This window comes from Melopsittacus undulatus, unplaced genomic scaffold (assembly GCF_012275295.1).
Source record: "Melopsittacus undulatus isolate bMelUnd1 unplaced genomic scaffold, bMelUnd1.mat.Z mat_scaffold_74_arrow_ctg1, whole genome shotgun sequence".
Taxonomy (NCBI): domain Eukaryota; kingdom Metazoa; phylum Chordata; class Aves; order Psittaciformes; family Psittaculidae; genus Melopsittacus; species Melopsittacus undulatus.
Window position 1 is genome coordinate 29,253 of NW_022994562.1, and position 18,196 is coordinate 47,448.

At 53.2% G+C, this 18,196-nt stretch overlaps 1 protein-coding gene across 1 annotated transcript; it reads right to left on the minus strand.

Annotated features, from left to right (window-relative positions):
* Positions 1–11,489: 11,489 nt before the first annotated feature.
* Positions 11,490–16,057, minus strand: LOC117438859 (hydrocephalus-inducing protein-like). The gene is made up of 6 exons (XM_034074246.1): positions 15,874–16,057; positions 14,375–14,538; positions 13,966–14,116; positions 13,489–13,719; positions 12,648–12,872; positions 11,490–12,181 (listed from the first exon to the last, which is right to left on the minus strand). Exons 1-6 carry the CDS (start codon positions 15,898–15,900, stop codon positions 11,723–11,725), a joined length of 1,257 nt encoding a protein of 418 aa, XP_033930137.1. The 5' UTR covers positions 15,901–16,057; the 3' UTR covers positions 11,490–11,722.
* Between the last annotated feature and the right edge of the window lie 2,139 nt (positions 16,058–18,196).

An 18,196-nucleotide genomic window follows, 5' to 3' on the forward strand; every position in this document is an offset into this window, starting at 1 on the left:
TTCTCCAAAGCAACAGAAGTGAATTCCCAGCTCCCAATGCCAACCTGCCCACCAAGAGTGAAAACAATCCAAAGCTCTGGATCCTTCCTACTAAGGCAAATGCTGCCTCAGTGTCTTTCAGAAGATGCTCTGCAAATGTCCTCAGAGTGGGTGGAGCCGGAGCAGCCCTGGACCACACAGAACCCTCTCCATGCACAGGAACACTTTCCTTTTCCCTGCCAGGGCTCTTCCTTCCCCCTCAGCTTTCTCTCCAGCACCGTGGAGCTCCAGTCAGGCTGAGTTGCTGACTGGCAGGCAGCAGATCCCTGACCCTGCCAACAGCCCCTGGGCTGCCGGGACCCTGCTCGCAAAGGACAGCGCCTGGACATCCCTGGCTGCACACCCACATTCACAGCCTGCAGCAGCACACACCCGGCACAAGGGACTGCCTTGTCCTGTCCCTGCCATGGTGCAGAGGGAAGCCCTGCTCTGCACCCACATCCTCCTCCTTATCTACACACAGAAAACCGCACGCTTCATTGCCCTACACCCAGAGCCCTTACACAAAGAGGGCTGGGAAGGTTTACTCCTCCAGAAGTTTTTCCTCCTCCTCAGCATCCCTCACTGCTAAGGCATTTAAGCTCTCTGAGTCTCGCAGGTCTCCCCTGGGTCCTAGCTCAGCAACAGAGGACCAGCCCAAGGTGGCTCTGCCTCTGCCCCACTGGGCTCCTTCCAGGCTGCCTGAGGCTCCAGGGAAACACCATGGGAAACAGCCTGAAGCAAGCACTGGTGTTCCTTCCCTCATCCTGGGACACAAACTGCCTTCCTGCAGTGCCATTTCTCTGATGATTCAGAGATTTAAGGCTACAAATCTTCTTCTCTTACAATCACAGAGTCATTAATTTGAAAATGGCCCTTTGAGAACATCGAGTCAAACCATTAAGCTGTCACGGCAAGTCCACACACTGAGCATGAGAAAGCTCTGGTGGGATACCCTGGTTGGATGGTCACCAACAGCAGCTGTGCTTTAAAGTTGAATTTTACATCCTACCATAATTTCACTAATTTATATCCTGTTCTATTTGTTGTTAAGCATTTTGCTACACATTAGAGCATAGAAATCAGCTGGACAAGTTATGTTGATGCAGAAACCTCCTCATATAAATAATGGTACTTAAACCCATCTAAGAAATTCTGAACAATTGCATAAAGCATCCAAACATATCCCTCACTTCACTGTGAAGAACTTCATGCTTCATCTTGAGACCTCTGACCACGACCATCCGAGGATAGTGAGCAAGCACCAAAGGAGGAGACTTAAGATAATAAGGACCTAAACTTATTATAACATCCCAGACAAACTCTAGGGAACCTAATGAATATGTATGTTTGTGTATAATAAATATCCAGCTTATTGAGCTCCCGGTGTGCCGGTTAGGAAGAGCGATCCCCCTCACACCTGTCGTTGCAATAAACATCCCTGCTTTATAACTCTCAGAATCATAGAACCATAGAATTGTTAGGGTTGGAAAGGATCTTAAGATCATCCAGTTCCAACCCCCTGCCATGGTCAGGGACACCTCACACTAAACCATATCACCCAAGGCTTCATCCAACCTGGCCTTCAACACTGCCAGGGATGAGCATTGTCATGGTTTGAGCATGTTTTGAGGGTGTTTTTGTTCAAGGTTTTTCCAGCCAGGTGGAGGAGGGGAGTCCAGGAGGAAGGAGAGACAGGACACCTGACTCAGGCTAGCCGAAGAGGTATTCCATACCATAGCACGTGATGCCCAGGAGGTATACTGGGAAAGAGAAAGCTGGAGGGTAGAGCTCTGGAGAAAAATGGAGGAGGGGAGCACATGGTGCTCGGCCGGGCAGGGTGGAGTGAGTTATGGGTTGGTGGCTGGTGGGTGTTGTATTCTCTTCACTTGCTGTTTGCTGTATCATTATTATTTGTAGTAGTAAATGGCAGTAGGGGTTTTGTGTTATACCTTAGCTATTAAACCGTTCTTATCCTCAATCCGTGGGGTCTATATTCTTGGATTCTCCTTCCTAACTCTCCGGGAGTTGGGGACTTGGTTTAAACACACGACATTTTTGGCACCCAACGTGGGGCCCGAGCGTTTGAGATAAGAACAGATTCTGAGCGGATTTATGGTCTCTTGTCACAATGCTGATTTATTGGCTCTTAGAGGTTTTTCTCTGGATCTTGCTGTTTCGGGATTTTGCCGGGTACTTTGTGTATGGATTGGATGTGTTTGTGTTTGTCGATCATGGGGCTGGGCTAAAGCTTTTGTTTCACTGTACTTTGTGTCAGAGGCTTGTAATACGGGGGGGCTCCGGCAGCAGGGGGGGGATGGACGTGGCCGTGGCCTTGGACTTGTACCAGGCCGTCCCGCTGCTCTTTGCCGTCCTTGTCCTTGTCCTCGCCTCCGTCTGTGTGAGGCTTGCGTGAAGCCAGGAAGGAGCAGCCCCGGGAGCTGCCGGCAGCTGAGGGCTGCCAGGGAGAGCGGCACCGGGAGCCAAACGGCTGTGGCAGAGCAGCGGGGAGCAGGCAGGGGAGGAGCGGAGCAGGCGGTAGCTGAGCAGCAGGATCAGGCAGCGGGGGAGGTGAGTCCCGCAGCAGTTCCCGACCCTCCGACGGCCGAGAGTGTCCCCCGGAAGTCACCCGCCGACCCCCACCAGGATGCAGGAGACCAGGCAGCACTTCCCAGCAAGGCAGTGGAGGAACCGAGTCCTGCCGCTGTTCCGATACCCCGCAGCGGCCGAGAATATTCCCTGGAAGTCACCCGCCGAGCCCCAGCAGGTATGCAGGAGACCAGGCCAGCATTTCCCAGCAAGGCAGAGGAGGAAGATCCAGACTGAGGAGAAGAGAAGCCTGGTGGTGGGAGAACTGGCAAGCAGGGCAGCTACATCAGCCCCAATCGGAGAAGTTCAGCAGAGTCAGGTTTTGGGTCTTGTCTAAGGGTAGACAAGTACATAGGAGCAGCAGGAGACTGTCCCCAAGGCTGGACAGTCATGAGTGGCAGGGCATGTGGGACAGTATGGCCAGGTATCTGATCCACTGGGCCCCTCCAGTGCTTTGGAAGCATTGGAAGTGGAAGGCAGCTGTATGGAGTCCCCAGCAGCAAGCTGTAGAAACTGCTGAAGGGGACGGTGAATGATTTGAGCCTGGTGGGCCCAGATACTTCAGGCCATCATTCCAGAGAATGCAACATAGAGATGTCTCATGATCGAGGGGTGGACTTAAGAGTGATTGGTGTATTGGAAAATGTGGGATCTGGGCATGGCGTGAATGGTATGGAATAAGGGGTGGATAATGTCATGGTTTGAGCATGTTTTGAGGGTGTTTTTGTTTAAGGTTTTTTTCCAGCCAGGTGGAGGAGGGGAGTCCGGGAGGAAGAGAGACAGGACACCTGACCCAGGCTAGCCAATGAGGTATTCCATACCATAGCACGTGATGCCCAGGATGCATACTGGGAAAGAGAAGCTGAGGGGTAGAGCTCTGGAGGAAATGGAGGAGGGAGCACATGGTGCTCGGCCGGCAGGGTGGAGTGAGTTATGGGTCGGTGGCTGGTGGAGTGTTGTATTCTTTTCACTTGCTGTTATTGGCTGTATCATTATTATTTGTAGTAGTAAATGGCAGTAGGGGTTTTGTGTTATGCCTTAGCTATTAAACCGTTTTTATCTCAATCCGTGGGGGCTACATTCCTTGGATTTTCCTTCCTAACTCTCTGGGAGTTGGGGGACTTGGTTTAAACCATGACAGCACCTAAAAAGACTTATTTCAGGGTAGCTGAAAAACATTCAGTTGCTGGAATGAAAGACCTCTGGACATACCTCAGTACTGAGTCTGATCAAAATACACCTTCTAGAGAAAACCCACCATCTGCAGTAAGCGGAGCTGCCCTTAATGCTGAACTGATGTTATTGTTCATGCCAGGATAGAGAAGGAAAACAGTAGTAGAAGCATGTCAGCTAGTTTTCACTCAAACTCCCCCCCCATCTTTGCTTACAAAGCATTACTTTTATGAGTCCTCGGGTAGCAGGTACAGAATTAACTTAAAGAAACTAATGAATAAACCATGCACTATTTTTTTTTCCCAAAAAAGATAAACCTGCTTTTACAAAAGGTAAAAATGCTTTTCCTGCTCCTGAGCTTGACAGGAGCAGCCTCAGGTACCAGCTTGCCAGCTTGTAGCCAGTTAAAGTTTTACATCTTGAGTGATGCTCAGATCAGCGTGCATATGGAGACTGCTTTATACAGCACTCAGAACGTGTTCTGTTAAATCTCTAGTAAACAGAGATTTCTGCTCATGGCAGAAATGCAGCTAGAAACTCTTGTGCAGTGACTGGACAAGTCACCCCCCCCCCCCCCAAGAAGCACATGAAGCAAAGCCACTGCCCATCAACCCTGTATAACTGAGACAGCCACAGGTGGAGAATAAACCCCAGATTATCTTGGCCTTTTTGTACCCTAATGCCTTGTTTTTTAAGACAAGGGCAACACTAGCCAAGTAAAAAATGCTTCCATAGTGACTGCTTTTTTCATTATTGAGGACAGATTTTAAGACAGCACATGAATGAAAAAAGTACTTAGTCATTTTTATTTTTAAAATCAAGGTTTATTTGAGACAAAAACAGAAGCAAACACAGCTTAGCCAGCACAGGTTTCTGGTTAAATTTGTGCATTAGCTGCTGTCTAATATTGGAGTATACTAAGTCAGGGCTGAAGGGTTTTACAGCATCCCCTAAAGCTCTGTGACTGGTGGAGCTTCTCGCTCAGTCCCCAGATGTTCTTGTGAAACAAGAACTTTAGTTATTTGGAATGTTTTAGGTTTTATTTCTATCTTTGACAACCATGAAATGATAAATAAATTCAAAAAAAACAACAGTTCAAGTCTTGGTTGATATACTTCCAAGTTTTGACAAAGCCAGCATCTTACATGAGAAATAGTCTGAAAAATGATTATGGACTAACTCTGTGTGATGCTGACTTACCCACAGAAACCAAGCGGCATGTCCTGCAAAATCAGAGTGTTTGATAGAGCTGCTAAATACATAAGCATCACACAAGGTGGCTCTGCCAGATGTTATTTAACCTGAGAGAACAGAAACACACTCACCAACTTCTAAGCCCTTGCACTTGTCCAACATTTGCTCTTCTAATGGCTCTTTCCCTTCCACAGCCACTTCCCTGCCTTTATACTCCTTTGTGCTCCACTTTCACTCTCCCATCCATCCCTGAAGTCGTTTGCTCTTATGTTTTTGGTTCAAATGAGTTTGTAGCCTCGGTCCCTAGCCTAAAGTTTTAAGGGCTTTTTTTTGTGTTTTCATATTCCAGATCAGTAACAATTAAAATCAATTCAAGTGCTATTTAAAGTGTGAAAGCACAGTCTCCTCAAGGACATAGCAGTTGGTAGGAAACTGATCTAAGCCCATGCAATTGCTCCGTCCACATTCATACAGAAAAATTTATGCTTATTCATATTTCACATTAAAAGATCCAAGTCTTAAACAGATGCAGAATCATAGAATGGGCTGGGTTGGAAAGGACTGTCACCTCTCTAGTTCCAACCCCGCCATCGCAGGAACGCCTCACACTAGATCGTGTCGCCCAAGGCTCTGTCCAATCTGGCCTTGAGCACTGCCAGGGATGGAGCATTTACCACTTCTTTGGGCAACCTATTCCAGTGCCTCACCACCCTCACAGTGAAGAAGCTCTTCCTTTTATCTAACCTGAACTCCCCCAGTTTAAGTAACCTCCTTGCCCTGTGACAGAAAAAAATATTTCCCTGTTGCTGATTGTTTCTTCCCTCCATTTTCCCATCTCTTCAGCAGATCATCTCTACACCAAGGCTCCAGCCAGGGGTGAGCAAGACAAAACCAGGAGCTTCTCTAGCCTGGGAGGGGGCTAAACCTGGGGATATAACTTGTCTCTGCCGACAGAGGTGAGAGCCCCAACCAATTCTTTGCCACAGGAACTAATTGTAAGAATATATCCAGCTACTTTTCCTCACCTGGACCGATGACTGTTTGCAGCGTTACAAGCATCGCTCCCTCACTGTCCAACAGCCGCAGGCAGGACATCCCAGCAGAATGCTCTAGACCAACAGTTCCCCCCTTCCTGCTAAGAATGACCACCCCAAAACATGTGAGGACAAACCCACTGCTCTACACTGACTCAGGGCTCAGACAGTATCAGATTTCTTTAAAAACAGAGTTAATCAGAAGAGAGGCTGACTGCTGGTTTAGAGGTGTCTTTCAATCACAAACCTATGTGCTCTGTGCTCTGCATCCAGACACCCCAAATTGGTCACTTCCCCATCACCAACACCTACTGGTTTACTCAGCACATTCCCGATGGTGACAAGGGGTTCAAAAGAAAGCACCTTTGCTCAATGGCACCACAGTTCATGGGTGGTATGTCTGGAAGATGGAGACATAGAGGAGGGAGAGGAGAAGACAGAGAAAGGATGGGTGGCAGAGCAGGGGTACGGTTCCCGACTCTGGAGGAGCTGTCACTTCAGGCACACTGCCGCAGCTGTAACTGGGATGTTTTATACATCACTTGAGGTAAAATACCTAAATGCAAATACCAAAACTTATTTCCTCAGGAAACTCTGTAGGTGGCTTTACCGAACTACAAATATACATTTTTTATACTACAAAGATACATTTTTTTTTCTTTCTTTGCTCTTTTTATTTTTTGCTTTTCTGAGGGGCAGGAATTGGTCTCTGGCAAGTCACTATTTACACTGGAAGAGATTTTTGCTTGATTTTCAGCAGTTGAACAGTCCTCATTAATCAGTTTAGTAATGAATAGTTCTGTCACTTCATCCACTTCGTCCTTTTCACCTCTTTCTGTTTCCTTTTGTGGTAATGTATTTGTGCTTGAATCATTATTGCTCACAATCAAACCTGGTTCAGGCTCTTTCACATCTCTTTTTTTATCAGTCTTCTCTTGCTCACAGGTGTCTTCCTTTATTGGCAAGACAGAGAGTTTTTTAGATACAATAAGAAGATTCCTATGTTGTGAAGTAAATGCTTTGGACAGCTTGTGGCATTTATAATGCCTTATTATGTACTTTCGCTTGTAACTACAGATGAACATCCTTTTATCATACATGGATACAGAGTTATGAACCTGCTCGCACATTCCAACAAGGCATCATTTCTAGCCTTTATGGAATACACATGCTTGCCACGTTTCAGTGAATAACCCTGACGTTCTTCAACTTGAATTCCTTTTACATTTTGTTGTCCAAGTTCAGGTTTTTCTTTAGTGTTGTTTTCCCTGACAGCCTGTTACATGCTTTTCCCAATCTGTTTTTTTAGTACTCTCTGTTTGGACTTCAGTGTTTTCTCCTGGTTTGCTTTGCTTGAATTGTTTCCTGATCTGGTGTCAGTCTCCTCGGTCTTATTAGGTGATCTTTATGCCTGTCATTATGTTTGTTAAAAATATGCCTCAAGAGGTTAGACCTAGTAGCATAAACACAGCCTTCACAGTCACCTCTGAATACACCATCATCTTCTACTTTGTTTGGCTTTATCTTAATGCCATGATCTGCCTCAAGGTGTACAACATAGTTAAGATAAGCTGTAAATGAGGACTTACACTGAGACTGATTGCAGAAAAACCTTCCCATTTCTGGAGCTGGTTTCATGTTTCCAGTTTGCTCTGGGGTCATGTTATGAAGCTTCATGTAATGTTGTATCAAGCTGGTAACTTTCTTGGAAGATGTGAGAGCAGTCACTCACCTCACACCTGAACTCTCTGACAACAGGTTTGGTTTCCACCTCATCACGTTCCTCTCTGCCTGGCTCATTCTCCTCCTTCACTTCAGCAGAGAAGGCTGGGAGGTCCAATTTGTGCATAGCTTAGTCATGAAGGATTAGGTTTTGCTGTATTGTAACAGCCGTGAAGCTGATCCTGTGGGACACTGCACTGTATCCTGTGGGACATGGCACCGGATCCTGCGGGACACTGCACCGGATCCTGTGGGACACTGCACCGGATCCTGTGGGACACTGCACTGGATCCTGTGGGACACGGCACCGGATCCTGCGGGACACGGCACCGGATCCTATGGGACACTGCACCGGATCCTGTGGGACACTGCACCGGATCCTGTGGGACACTGCACTGGATCCTGTGGGACACGGCACCGGATCCTGCGGGACACGGCACCGGATCCTGCGGGACACTGCACTGGATCCTGTGGGACACTGCACTGGATCCTGTGGGACACGGCACCGGATCCTGCGGGACACTGCACTGGATCCTGTGGGACACTGCACTGGATCCTATGGGACACAGCACTGGATCCTGTGGGACACGGCACCGGATCCTGTGGGACACTGCACTGGATCCTGCGGGACACTGCACTGGATCGTGTGGGACATGGCACTGGATCCTGCGGGAAGCAGCACTGGATCCTGCGGGAAGCAGCACTGGATCCCACGGGACGCGGGACACAGTACCAGACCCTGCAGGACACAGGCGGCTCTCACAGGGAGGTGGCACAGGCACCGTGTCACCGTGGTCACCATGGAGGAGTTCTGGAATTCTGCAGACCCTGGAATCCCCCTGCTCAGCACCTGGAGGGGACACACAGGACCCCATGGATACAGCCCCCAGCACCCCATGGACACAGGCCCCAGGACACTGTGGATACAGCCCCCAGCACCCCATGGATGCACCCCAATAGCAGGGGTCCCCCATCCCGGGTGCAGGTCCCTGTGCAGCCCCCTCACCTTGCACAGTCCAGCTCCAGCCTCTCTCCTCCCTCGGTTACTGGGACACCGGCACAACAAAACACTGGGCAGCACGGGGGAGGGTGAGGGGGGTACAAGGATGTGGGAGCATAGATGGAGACATACAAGGGTGTAGGATCATAGAATCATAGAATCATAGAATAGTTAGGATTGGAAAGGACCTTAAGATCATCTAGTTCCAACCCCCCTGCCATGGGCAGGGACACCTCACACTAAACCATGGCACCCAAGGCTTCATCCAACCTGGCCTTGAACACTGCCAGGGATGGAGCATTCACAACCTTCCTGGGCAACCCATTCCAGTGCCTCAGCACCCTCACAGCAAAGAATTTCTTCCTTATCTCCAGCCTGAACTTCCCCTGTTTAAGTTTCAACCCGTTACCCCTTGTCCTATCACTACAGTCCCTAATGAAGAGTCCCTCCCCAGCATCCCTGTAGGCCCCCTTCAGATACTGGAAGGCTTCTCTAAGGTCTCCACGCAGCCTTCTCTTCTCCAGGCTGAACAGCCCCAACTTTCTCAGCCTGGCTCCATACAGGAGCTGCTCCAGTCCCTGATCATCCTCGTGGCCTCCTCTGGACTTGTTCTAACAGTTCCATGTTCTTTTTATGCTGAGGACACCAGAACTGCACACAGTGCTCCAAGTGAGGTCTCACAAGAGCAGAGTAGAGGGGCAGGATCACCTCCTTCGACCTGCGGGTCACACTCCTTTTGATGCAGCCCAGAACACAGTTGGTTTCTGGGCTGTAAGCACACACTGAAGCTGGCTCATGTTCATTTTCTCATCGACCAACACCCCCAAGTCCTTCTCCTCAGGGCTGCTCTGAATCTCTTCTCTGCCCAACCTGTAGCTGTGCCTGGGATTTCTCCAATCCAAGTGTAGGACCTTGCACTTGACATGGTTAAACTTCATGAGGTTGGCATCAGCCACCTCACAAGTGTGTCCAGGTCCCTCTGGATGGCATTCCTTCCCTCCGGTGGATCAACCGAACCACACAGCTTGGTGTCATCGGCAAACTTGCTGAGGCCGCACTCAATCCCACTGTCCATGTCAGCGACAAAGATGTCCAACAAGACCGGTCCCAACACCGATCCCTGAGGAACACCACTCATTACTGGTCTCCAGCTGGACACTGAGCCATTGACCACAACTCTTTGCGTGCGCCCATCCAGCCAGTTCTTTACCCACCGAGTGCTCCACCTATCAAATTGATGTCTCTCCAATTTAGAGACAAGGATGTCGTGTGGGACAGTGTTGAACGCTTTGCACAAGTCCAGGTCGGTGACATCAACTGCTCTATCCCTGTCCATTCATTCTGTAGCCCCATCATAGAAGGCCACCCTATTGATCAGACAGGATTTCCCCCTAGTGAAGCCATGCTGGCTGTCACCAAGCACCTGGTTGTTTTTCATGTGCCCTAGCATGCCTTCCAAGAGAATCTGCTCCCAGATGTTGCCAGGCACAGAGGTGACACTGACTGCTCTGTAATTTCCTGGGTCATCCATTTTACCCCTTCTTGAAAATGGGGCTTGTATTTCCCTTTTTCCAGCTGTCGGGAGCTTCACCTGACTGCCATGATTGTTCAAATATGATGGACAGTGGCTTAGCAGCTTCATTTGCCAGCTCCTTCAGGACCCACAGATGGATTTCATCAGGTCCCATGGACTTGTGCACGTTCAGGTTCTTAAGATGGTCTTGAACCAGATCCTCTCCTACAGTGGGCCTAAGGTCTTCATTCTCCACTTTTTACCTTTAAGGGGAACCACCTGAAGTCTTAACCATGCTTTCCCAAAGAATCTTAGAGAATAACAGAATCATAGAACTGTTTGGATTGGAAAGGACCTAAAGATCATCTAGTTCCAACACCCTGCCACAGGCAGGGACACCTCACACAAGATCATGGTGCTCAAGGCCAGTCCAGCCTGGCCTTGAACACTGCCAGGGATGGAGCATTCACCACTGCTTTGGGCAACCTGTGCCAGTGCTTCATCACCCGCACAGGGAACAATTTCTTCCTTCTAGCTAACCTGAACTTCCTCTGTTTCACTTTAAGCCCATCACCCCTTGTCCTGTTGCTACCAGCCCTGATCAAGAGTCCCTCCCCAGCATCCCTGTAGGCCCCCTTCAGAGGCTGGAAGGCTGCTATGAGATCTCCATGCAGCCTTCCCTTCTCCAGGCTGAACAGCCCCAACTTTCTCAGCCTGTCTTTGTACAGCAGCTGCTCCATCCCCCTTAGCATCCTCGTGGCCCTCCTCTGGATTTGCTCCAACAGCTCTAGGTCCTTCTGGTGAGGACACCAGAACTCTACCCAGTGCTCCAAGTGTGGGTCTCATGAGAGCAGAGTGGAGGAGCAGGATCACCTCCCTTGACCTCCTGGTCATGCTGGTGGTGATACAGCCCAGGACACAGGGGGTTTCTGGGCTCAAGCCCATGCTGAAGCCAGCTCATGTTCTGACCACCAGGCCCTTCTCCTTGGGCTGCTCTGAATCACTTCTCCCTGCAGCCTGTAGCTGTGCTTGGGATTGCCCTGACCCAGGGGCAGGAGCTGCACTCGGCTTTGCTGAACTTCAGGAGGTTGGTCACCTCTCCAGCATGTCCAGGTCCCTCTGGATGCCATCCCTTCCCTCCAGCATGCTGACTGCACCACACAGCTCGGTGTCGTCAGCAAACTTGCTGAGGGTGCTCGATCCCACTGCCTGTGTCACCGACAAAGATGTTGAACAGGGTCTGCCCCAACACCGACCCCTGAGAGACACCATTCCTCACTGGTCTCCAGTTGGACATAGAGCCACTGACCGCAGCTCTCTGCGTGCAGTCATCCAGCCAATTCCTTGTCCACCGGGTGTCCATCCAGCAAATTCACGTCTCTCCCATTCAGAGACAAGGACGTCGTGTGGGAGGATGTTAAATGACATTTATTTGCTCCAGAGAGCACGAACGTGGCAGGAAGGGCCGGGGGCAGCTGCTCACTTGCGGGGGGAGGGCAGGCCCCGGAGGTGGTAGATCCAGGAGCCCCCAGGGCAGGAGACCACCAGCCTGCTGGTGACAGGAGCCGGGCCGCCCGCGAAGGAGACGGTGATGGTGGTGCTGCTCTTGGCGCGCAGCACCTCGGGGGCCCTGACGGTGAAGCCCGGGTGCTTCACTGCGTATTGGAACGCCGTGGCCTTCCGGAAGACGTTCCTGAAGGAGATGGAGGTGGTGCCGCCGGCTGGGATGAGGAAGGGGCCCTGGGCTTCAGGGGGCAGCGCAAGGCCGATGAGTGGGATGCAGTACTGCCCGCCCAATGCAGAGCTGAGCTGCAGCGTGGCCTTGGCTTCGCCCAGGTGGCAGGGCTCAAAGGTCACTTCCACGCTCAGGTCCGAGCCCCCAGCACTGGCGGGTGCCGCACTGATGGATTTTGCCGTCTGGAAGTCGGCACAGTCGGTCTGTGCAGGGGAGACAAGAGACCATGGGGGGGTGGGTCACAACAGCAGAGCCAGCACCTCGGGAAGAACACGATGGTGCCCTGGCCCTGGCCTGGCCCACCCACACCACACTCCTGGTGAGTGCCTGCGGGGAATGGGCACGAGAACTGTGCAAACGTGCCCAGCAGGGACAACCCTGCACCCAAGCCCCAAGATGCCCGACTGCCAGACCTGGGCTGCAAGGGGGAAGCAAGCCCAGGCACCGTGGCGCCTGCAGAAGCAGCTCCAACCAGGGCAGCAGACACGGGCCCGCAAGGGAGGACAGTGCAGCTGGTGACAAGCCCACACCAGTGGGAAGACCCCTGGGCTCACATGGCCACCCTGGCTCTGCCACGCCAAGCCAGAGGCACTTGGAGCCCTTGGTGGAGAGGGCTGGTGCTGGCCAGAGGAGCTGCCTCCCAGCCAGAGCCCCGGCAGCCGCGCTCACCTGTACGAGGTACTCGGTCTTCTGCTGGGCAAAATGCCGTATTTTGGTGGTGATGGTCTGACGGGAGCCCAGCCTGGTGCGGAAATACACGGGCTTCTCTGGCCTGCTCCAGGTGGCTTTCAGCTGCAGGGTGTAAAACAGAGAGCCCAAGTCGCTGCTCTGGAGCACCAGCTGCCCGCTGCTCTCACCCGTTTGCAGGGGCTGATACTCCAAGACAAGATCCGCCTGGGAGGAAGGAAGGAAAAAGCCACTTTGTCAGGCAGAGGCAGGGAACACATGTGCCTGACAAGGGGCAGCTGGTCCCTGCTGTGCTCCGGCAGTGCCGGAAGGCTGGGCTGCCTTCCCCGCTCTGACTCCCCTCTCTCGGGCACAGCCTTGCTCCTTCTGGGGGACGGTTCACTTAGGGACAGATCCCAACAGCTCACTGCCCTCCAGCACGATGCCAGAAGCTTCCCACCATAAAAAGCCCCTGTACTCCCCCAGGGCACACACCACTTCCTGTCAATCCAGGCTGCAGACAACCTGGCCATGGGCTGAGGCTTGTCCTGCAGCCACTCACAGCTGGAAGCACCACACTAAATGAGGGGCACGTGGCACAAGGACCTGCCACGTGAGGCCCACTTGCAGCGTGTTCCAGGGGACAGCAGGGCAGGCTCCACCAGCGCAGGATGATGCCCACTGGGGATATTCTCGCACACTGCTCCCTCTCTAGATCATCGGCAGGGAGCTGCCACCACGGAAGGAAGCCCCACATGGCTCCTTTCAGGCATCAGCCTTCAAGAGCATCCCCTCCAGCCAGGAGTAGGGAGAGCAGAGGGAGCCGGAGGAGCTTTGCCCCTACCTTCGACTGTGCAGGGACAGTAAAGTGCTGGGGAATGCTGACGTCGGGCACTTTGCAGTTGATGTCAAACGTCACCGGGACAGGCAGAGGGTTGTCCACCTTGACGCTGGAGGACACTCTCTGCCGAACAGCGGTGCTCATTTGAACAGTGCCCATGGGTCCTGAAGCCACCGCCTTGAAAGTCACCATGTGGAACAAGTACTCTCCGGTTGTCTCATTGAGGAAGGTCACCTAAATCAGACAGAAAGGGAAGGGCTGCTCATTCCACACATGAAAACAGACCCAAAACAGCCCACTGAGCTCAGCACCCTGCTTCCAGGAATGGCTGTGAGCACCCACCGAGGAAGAGCACAAGACCACAGAAAGCACGTGTGGTATTTCATAGGACCTGTGCACGTGGAGGTATGAAGAGGCATGTAGGTTCTCGGTGAGCCAACAGCTCCTTGAAGGGCCCTGCAGACCAGTGTCCTCACTTACCTTTGCCCTGAAGACTCCTTCTTTGTAGGAGAGGAAGGTCAGCTGGTAGTCCTTCTTCGCAGAGCTTGGCACGTCCATGTAGGAACACCCCTGCAGCACAGAACTGCTTTCCAGGTTCTCTGGTTTGAGCATGTCAATAACCACCAGGAACCTGTGGGTGAGAAGGACGCAGTGAAGGTCAACACGAAGGACTCCCATAGGATACCCATCGTGTGGGGGTACAATACAGCCCCTCTCATCCTCAGTGCCTCAGGCACAGGGCACCAGCTCTCATCCCCCTTGGAGGAAAGCCCTCCAGGGTGCCTCTGCACAGGCAGAACGTGGGTATGGCCAGACACTGCCAAGGAGAGGGACAAGCTTTCAGGGAAGGAGCTTCCAGGCACTTCCAGACTTCCTGGGCTGGACTCACCTCTGTGGTCTGTGCAGCCAGTTGGACACAGGGATGAGCTCCGTGTGGCACTTCCTGCATGGAACCTGCCGGGAAATGGCCCCTGAACACCTGGGGGCTTCAGCAGTTCCTTCCAGGTGGTAGCGTAAGCCTGTCCCGTCCGGCAGGGGGAAGAAGATGGAGCCCTACAGACAACGAATAGGACAAGTCGGCTCTGGAGCACCCCTGGCCAGCCCCATGCCTCAGGCTCTCACTGCAGCACCTTCCAGCACACCCAGCTGGCAGAGCTCTGCCTGCAGCCCTGTCCCGTGCAGGAGGAGGCACCAGCATCGCACCTGCTCAGAGCTGGTTGTGAGTGGGTGCATGGCCCACAGGACATGGCACAGCTACAGGACACAGAGGCAGCATCTCTGGGCAAAGCAAGGAGACATGGGCCCTGCAGCAGAGCTGCTCTGCACATCCCAACACTCCCTTACTGGCCACACTCACCTGGGCACGTCCCTGCCAGCCTGTGCTCATGCAGGGACAGCCCTGGGCAGGGGGTGCCCGTCCCTGATGAGCTCCATTGCCTCAGTCCTGCTGGCCTTAGCCCAACAGCACTGCCCAGACACCAGCCTCTAAGCTGGCACAACAGGGGCCCACCAGCCGTGGGCCATGGAAAGCTCATATTCATGATCATCCTGGGTGCCCATGGATCCCAGACACCTGCCTCTGCCATCTCCTCTGCCTCCACAGCAGCTGAAAGCTGCAAGACTCCTCACGCAGGCTCTACGTTAAAGACATGCTGAGCACGTGCAACCCTAAGGGCACAGATCTGCTGAGCACCCTGGAGACAGAGACCAGAAATCTCTGACCTCATTTCTGGCCTACTGTAAGGTCAGCTGGAGCGGGACAAGGACCCGGCAGCTCCAGCACCCCAGAGCCCTTCTGAACTGACCCCTTATGGCACAGAAAACATTGCAGAGGGGCCAGTCACCCCCATGTGCCCAGCCTGAGACCTGCAGGAAGGGCTCCTCCCACAGCTCCTGCATGACTGTCAAGAGATCTCTCTCGTTTCCCACTTGCCTGTTCACAGCCAGGAGGGCACTGAGAAACTGCAGGGCAGCTTTGCCCTTCTTGCTCCCTGCAAGCTGCACAAGGACAGGCACAAGTGGTTGTGCCCAGGGGTCGGAGAGCCTGTGCAGCCGTGCGCTGAGCGTGGGGGTCTCTGAGCCCCCTGGGCTGCCACAAGCAGCCACCAGGAGCTGCGCAGAACAAACTTCATTTCTTGGCCTTCAGAAAGCTTGGCTCTTTAGGTCAGCTGCTCCAACACGTTTGGTGTCAGGCCCGAGTTCCCACCTGCCCTTTGCCCGTGCCTGGCCCCCAGCCACCACAAAACCCAGCTTCCAACAGAGGGCACAGGACACCTTCAGCTTGGACAGGACCTCTGAAGGTCATCTCGGCCAACCTCCTGCCCAAAGCAGGGTGAGCTACAAGGGTCATGCCACGAGGGTCAGCACACGCTGGCACAGCTCACGTACCTGGTGCTTCTTGTTCTCAGAGCTCATGGTTAGGGGTCTGTAGGTGACCTGGTAGACCTTTTCTTTTTGCCTGGCCTCCAGATGGATAAATTCAGGCCCTTTCCAGTATTTCCCCTCAATGATGGGCTGCAGGGTCCAGGCCTCGCTGCTCGGGTTGGACAGGAGGATGGTCTGGCTCTGCCTCTCACGCACATTGCAGCTGAAAGTCAGCATCTGTAACAGAGGAGCACAGAGGCTGCTGGGTCGTATCCACAACCCTTCCCACTCTTCTCACGCTGGCTCTGCACCAGGACCTGGAGCACAGGGAGCAGCTTTTCCTTGTCACATGCAAAAATTACGCTTTGGCCATAGCTTTTGGAGTAAATCAAGCTGGTTGCTCTTGAAGAAGGGAGCAGAACAAGCCTTTCGCATGCTGGGTGAAACGGGGAGTCCTGAAAGGAAACTCCTGTGCAAGGACAAGATCTGCAGCCACACAGCCCCTTCCTTCGTGGGCAGGAGGAAGAGGAGCTCCACGCTCTCTCTGGGTGCAAGAGCCAACAGCTCCCAGGCTGCCCCATCCCAGGGACTGGATGCAGATGCCTTGCCCCTTCCTACTGCTGAATGCCCTCCCCTGTCCCAGCAGGGGGGAGAAGTGTGGCTGCAGGTGCAGTGCTGGGATACATGGCATGGGTGCTGCAGTGCAGAGCCAGGACAGCTGAGCTGCTCACTGGAGGAGCAGCACCTTGAACAGGGGAGAAAGGCAATGACAGGGCTCAGGAATTCTGGCAATCCTGCCCAGCAGTTTCTCTCTGGGATACCCCAGCACAAGGAGTCTGTGCTCACAAGTGTCCTTCAGTTCCTGCCCTGGGAGAGATGTGGTGCAGATGCTGGGGTCCAGGGGCCCATCCTGTCCCTGCTGCGTTACCTCTTTGGGGCCAGGGGCCTCCACGCAGGATCCTTCCAGCGTAAGCCGCAGCGCCTCACTGCCCTGGATGAAGCACCGCAGCCCCTCGTACTGGACAGCCTGGCTCAGCTTCGAGGGGCGGAAGGTCACAACCAAGGGCACATCCATCCCTGGGCTGATGTAACCCTTTGTGGGGCTGATGGAAAAGTCTGGCTTGAAGCTCTCCACGTCCCACATAAACCTTGCCGAGGAAAGCACAAGGACAGGAAAGAAGGATTAGCCACGGGGAGCTGTGAAGGCAGTGTAAGCCTCAGTGTGAGGCTCCAAGTCTCTTGTGGGCTTTCCCACCACATCTCAGGCCTGACGCTGAGCCACCTGGCAATAAGGCTTGAGGCTGGGCAGGACCTACTGCTTTACCTGACTCTTGTGTCGCCCGCGTTCCGCATGACGACGCGCCGGCACGTGGAGCTCTGCTGCACCACGGCTCCAAAGCTGAGCTGGTCCTGGTCCAGGCTCACGAGGCTGCCCTGGCAGGAGCCCCGCACCACACAGAGGGAGCGCACCAGCCCGCGGCACTCCAGCAGCACTTCCCCGCTGAACGGCTGCATGCGGCGCTTCGGGGAGAAGGTCACCTCCACTTTGCAGGTGTCTCCTCTGCCCTTCAGCTTTAGATCCTTGCTGGGCTTCAAGCACAGAACCTACCCGAAGAAACGAGTGGAGACTATTTCATCTGGCAAGCGAGCTGTGGAGCCTCCCTCACCACACTCAGGGAAGAGGCTTCCAATTCCTCTTCTGTCCCCACCAGCACTGCCCCAGTCCCACTCATTCCCTCCTAGGCATTCCTAGGGAATACCAAAGGTGTTTTCTACCATGTGTCCACCTGGTCACGGCGAGGTCAACTCTGTCTTCTAAAGCTTTCACATACGTTCCAACAGAGCTGCAACTCTCCCTCTTTCAAGATTCACCTCCCTCACCTTTCCAGATCTAAAACACATGGCTGCATCCTGATGGATGTGTCTAAAACAGGCTAGAGGAATTGTGCCGCCTTCTCACTTCTGGCTCTCGGGGAGTCCTGGCACCCAGCTCAGCTGAAGCATTCGCACTGCAGGCATCTGCTGCCAGAGCAGTGCCAGCAGGGAGGACAGGGCAGGCACAGGCAGCCAGGGCAGCCCACACCTGAGTCATTACCTACTAGCTCCCACCCACAGCAGCTCAGCGCTCCCTGCAGGCACACCAAAGTGCTCTGCAGAGAAGGAACGGGCCTTACCCCAGCTTCCTGCAGCTCTGGTACGGTGGACGTGACCCTCAGCTTAAAGGTGAGAGGGGCTGCACTCTTGTTGGCTACGGTGACCATCTTCTTCACCGTCTGTCCAATGCAGACGTTTCCCAGCTTCACCACATTTCCTGGTGGATCCACAACGTCAACCTGAGGCGGTAGGG

Bases quoted from the DNA above. Each gene is read 5' to 3' on its own strand.
- LOC117438859 (XM_034074246.1), bottom strand. From the start codon at position 15,900: ATGAGCTCTGAGAACAAGAAGCACCAG. The intron at 14,539-15,873 runs GTACGTGAGCTG...CGTTGTCTGTAG, and splicing joins CTGAGAACAAGAAGCACCAG to GGCTCCATCTTCTTCCCCCT. The intron at 12,873-13,488 runs GTAGGGGCAAAG...CCTTCCTCCCAG, and splicing joins CTGTCCCTGCACAGTCGAAG to GCGGATCTTGTCTTGGAGTA.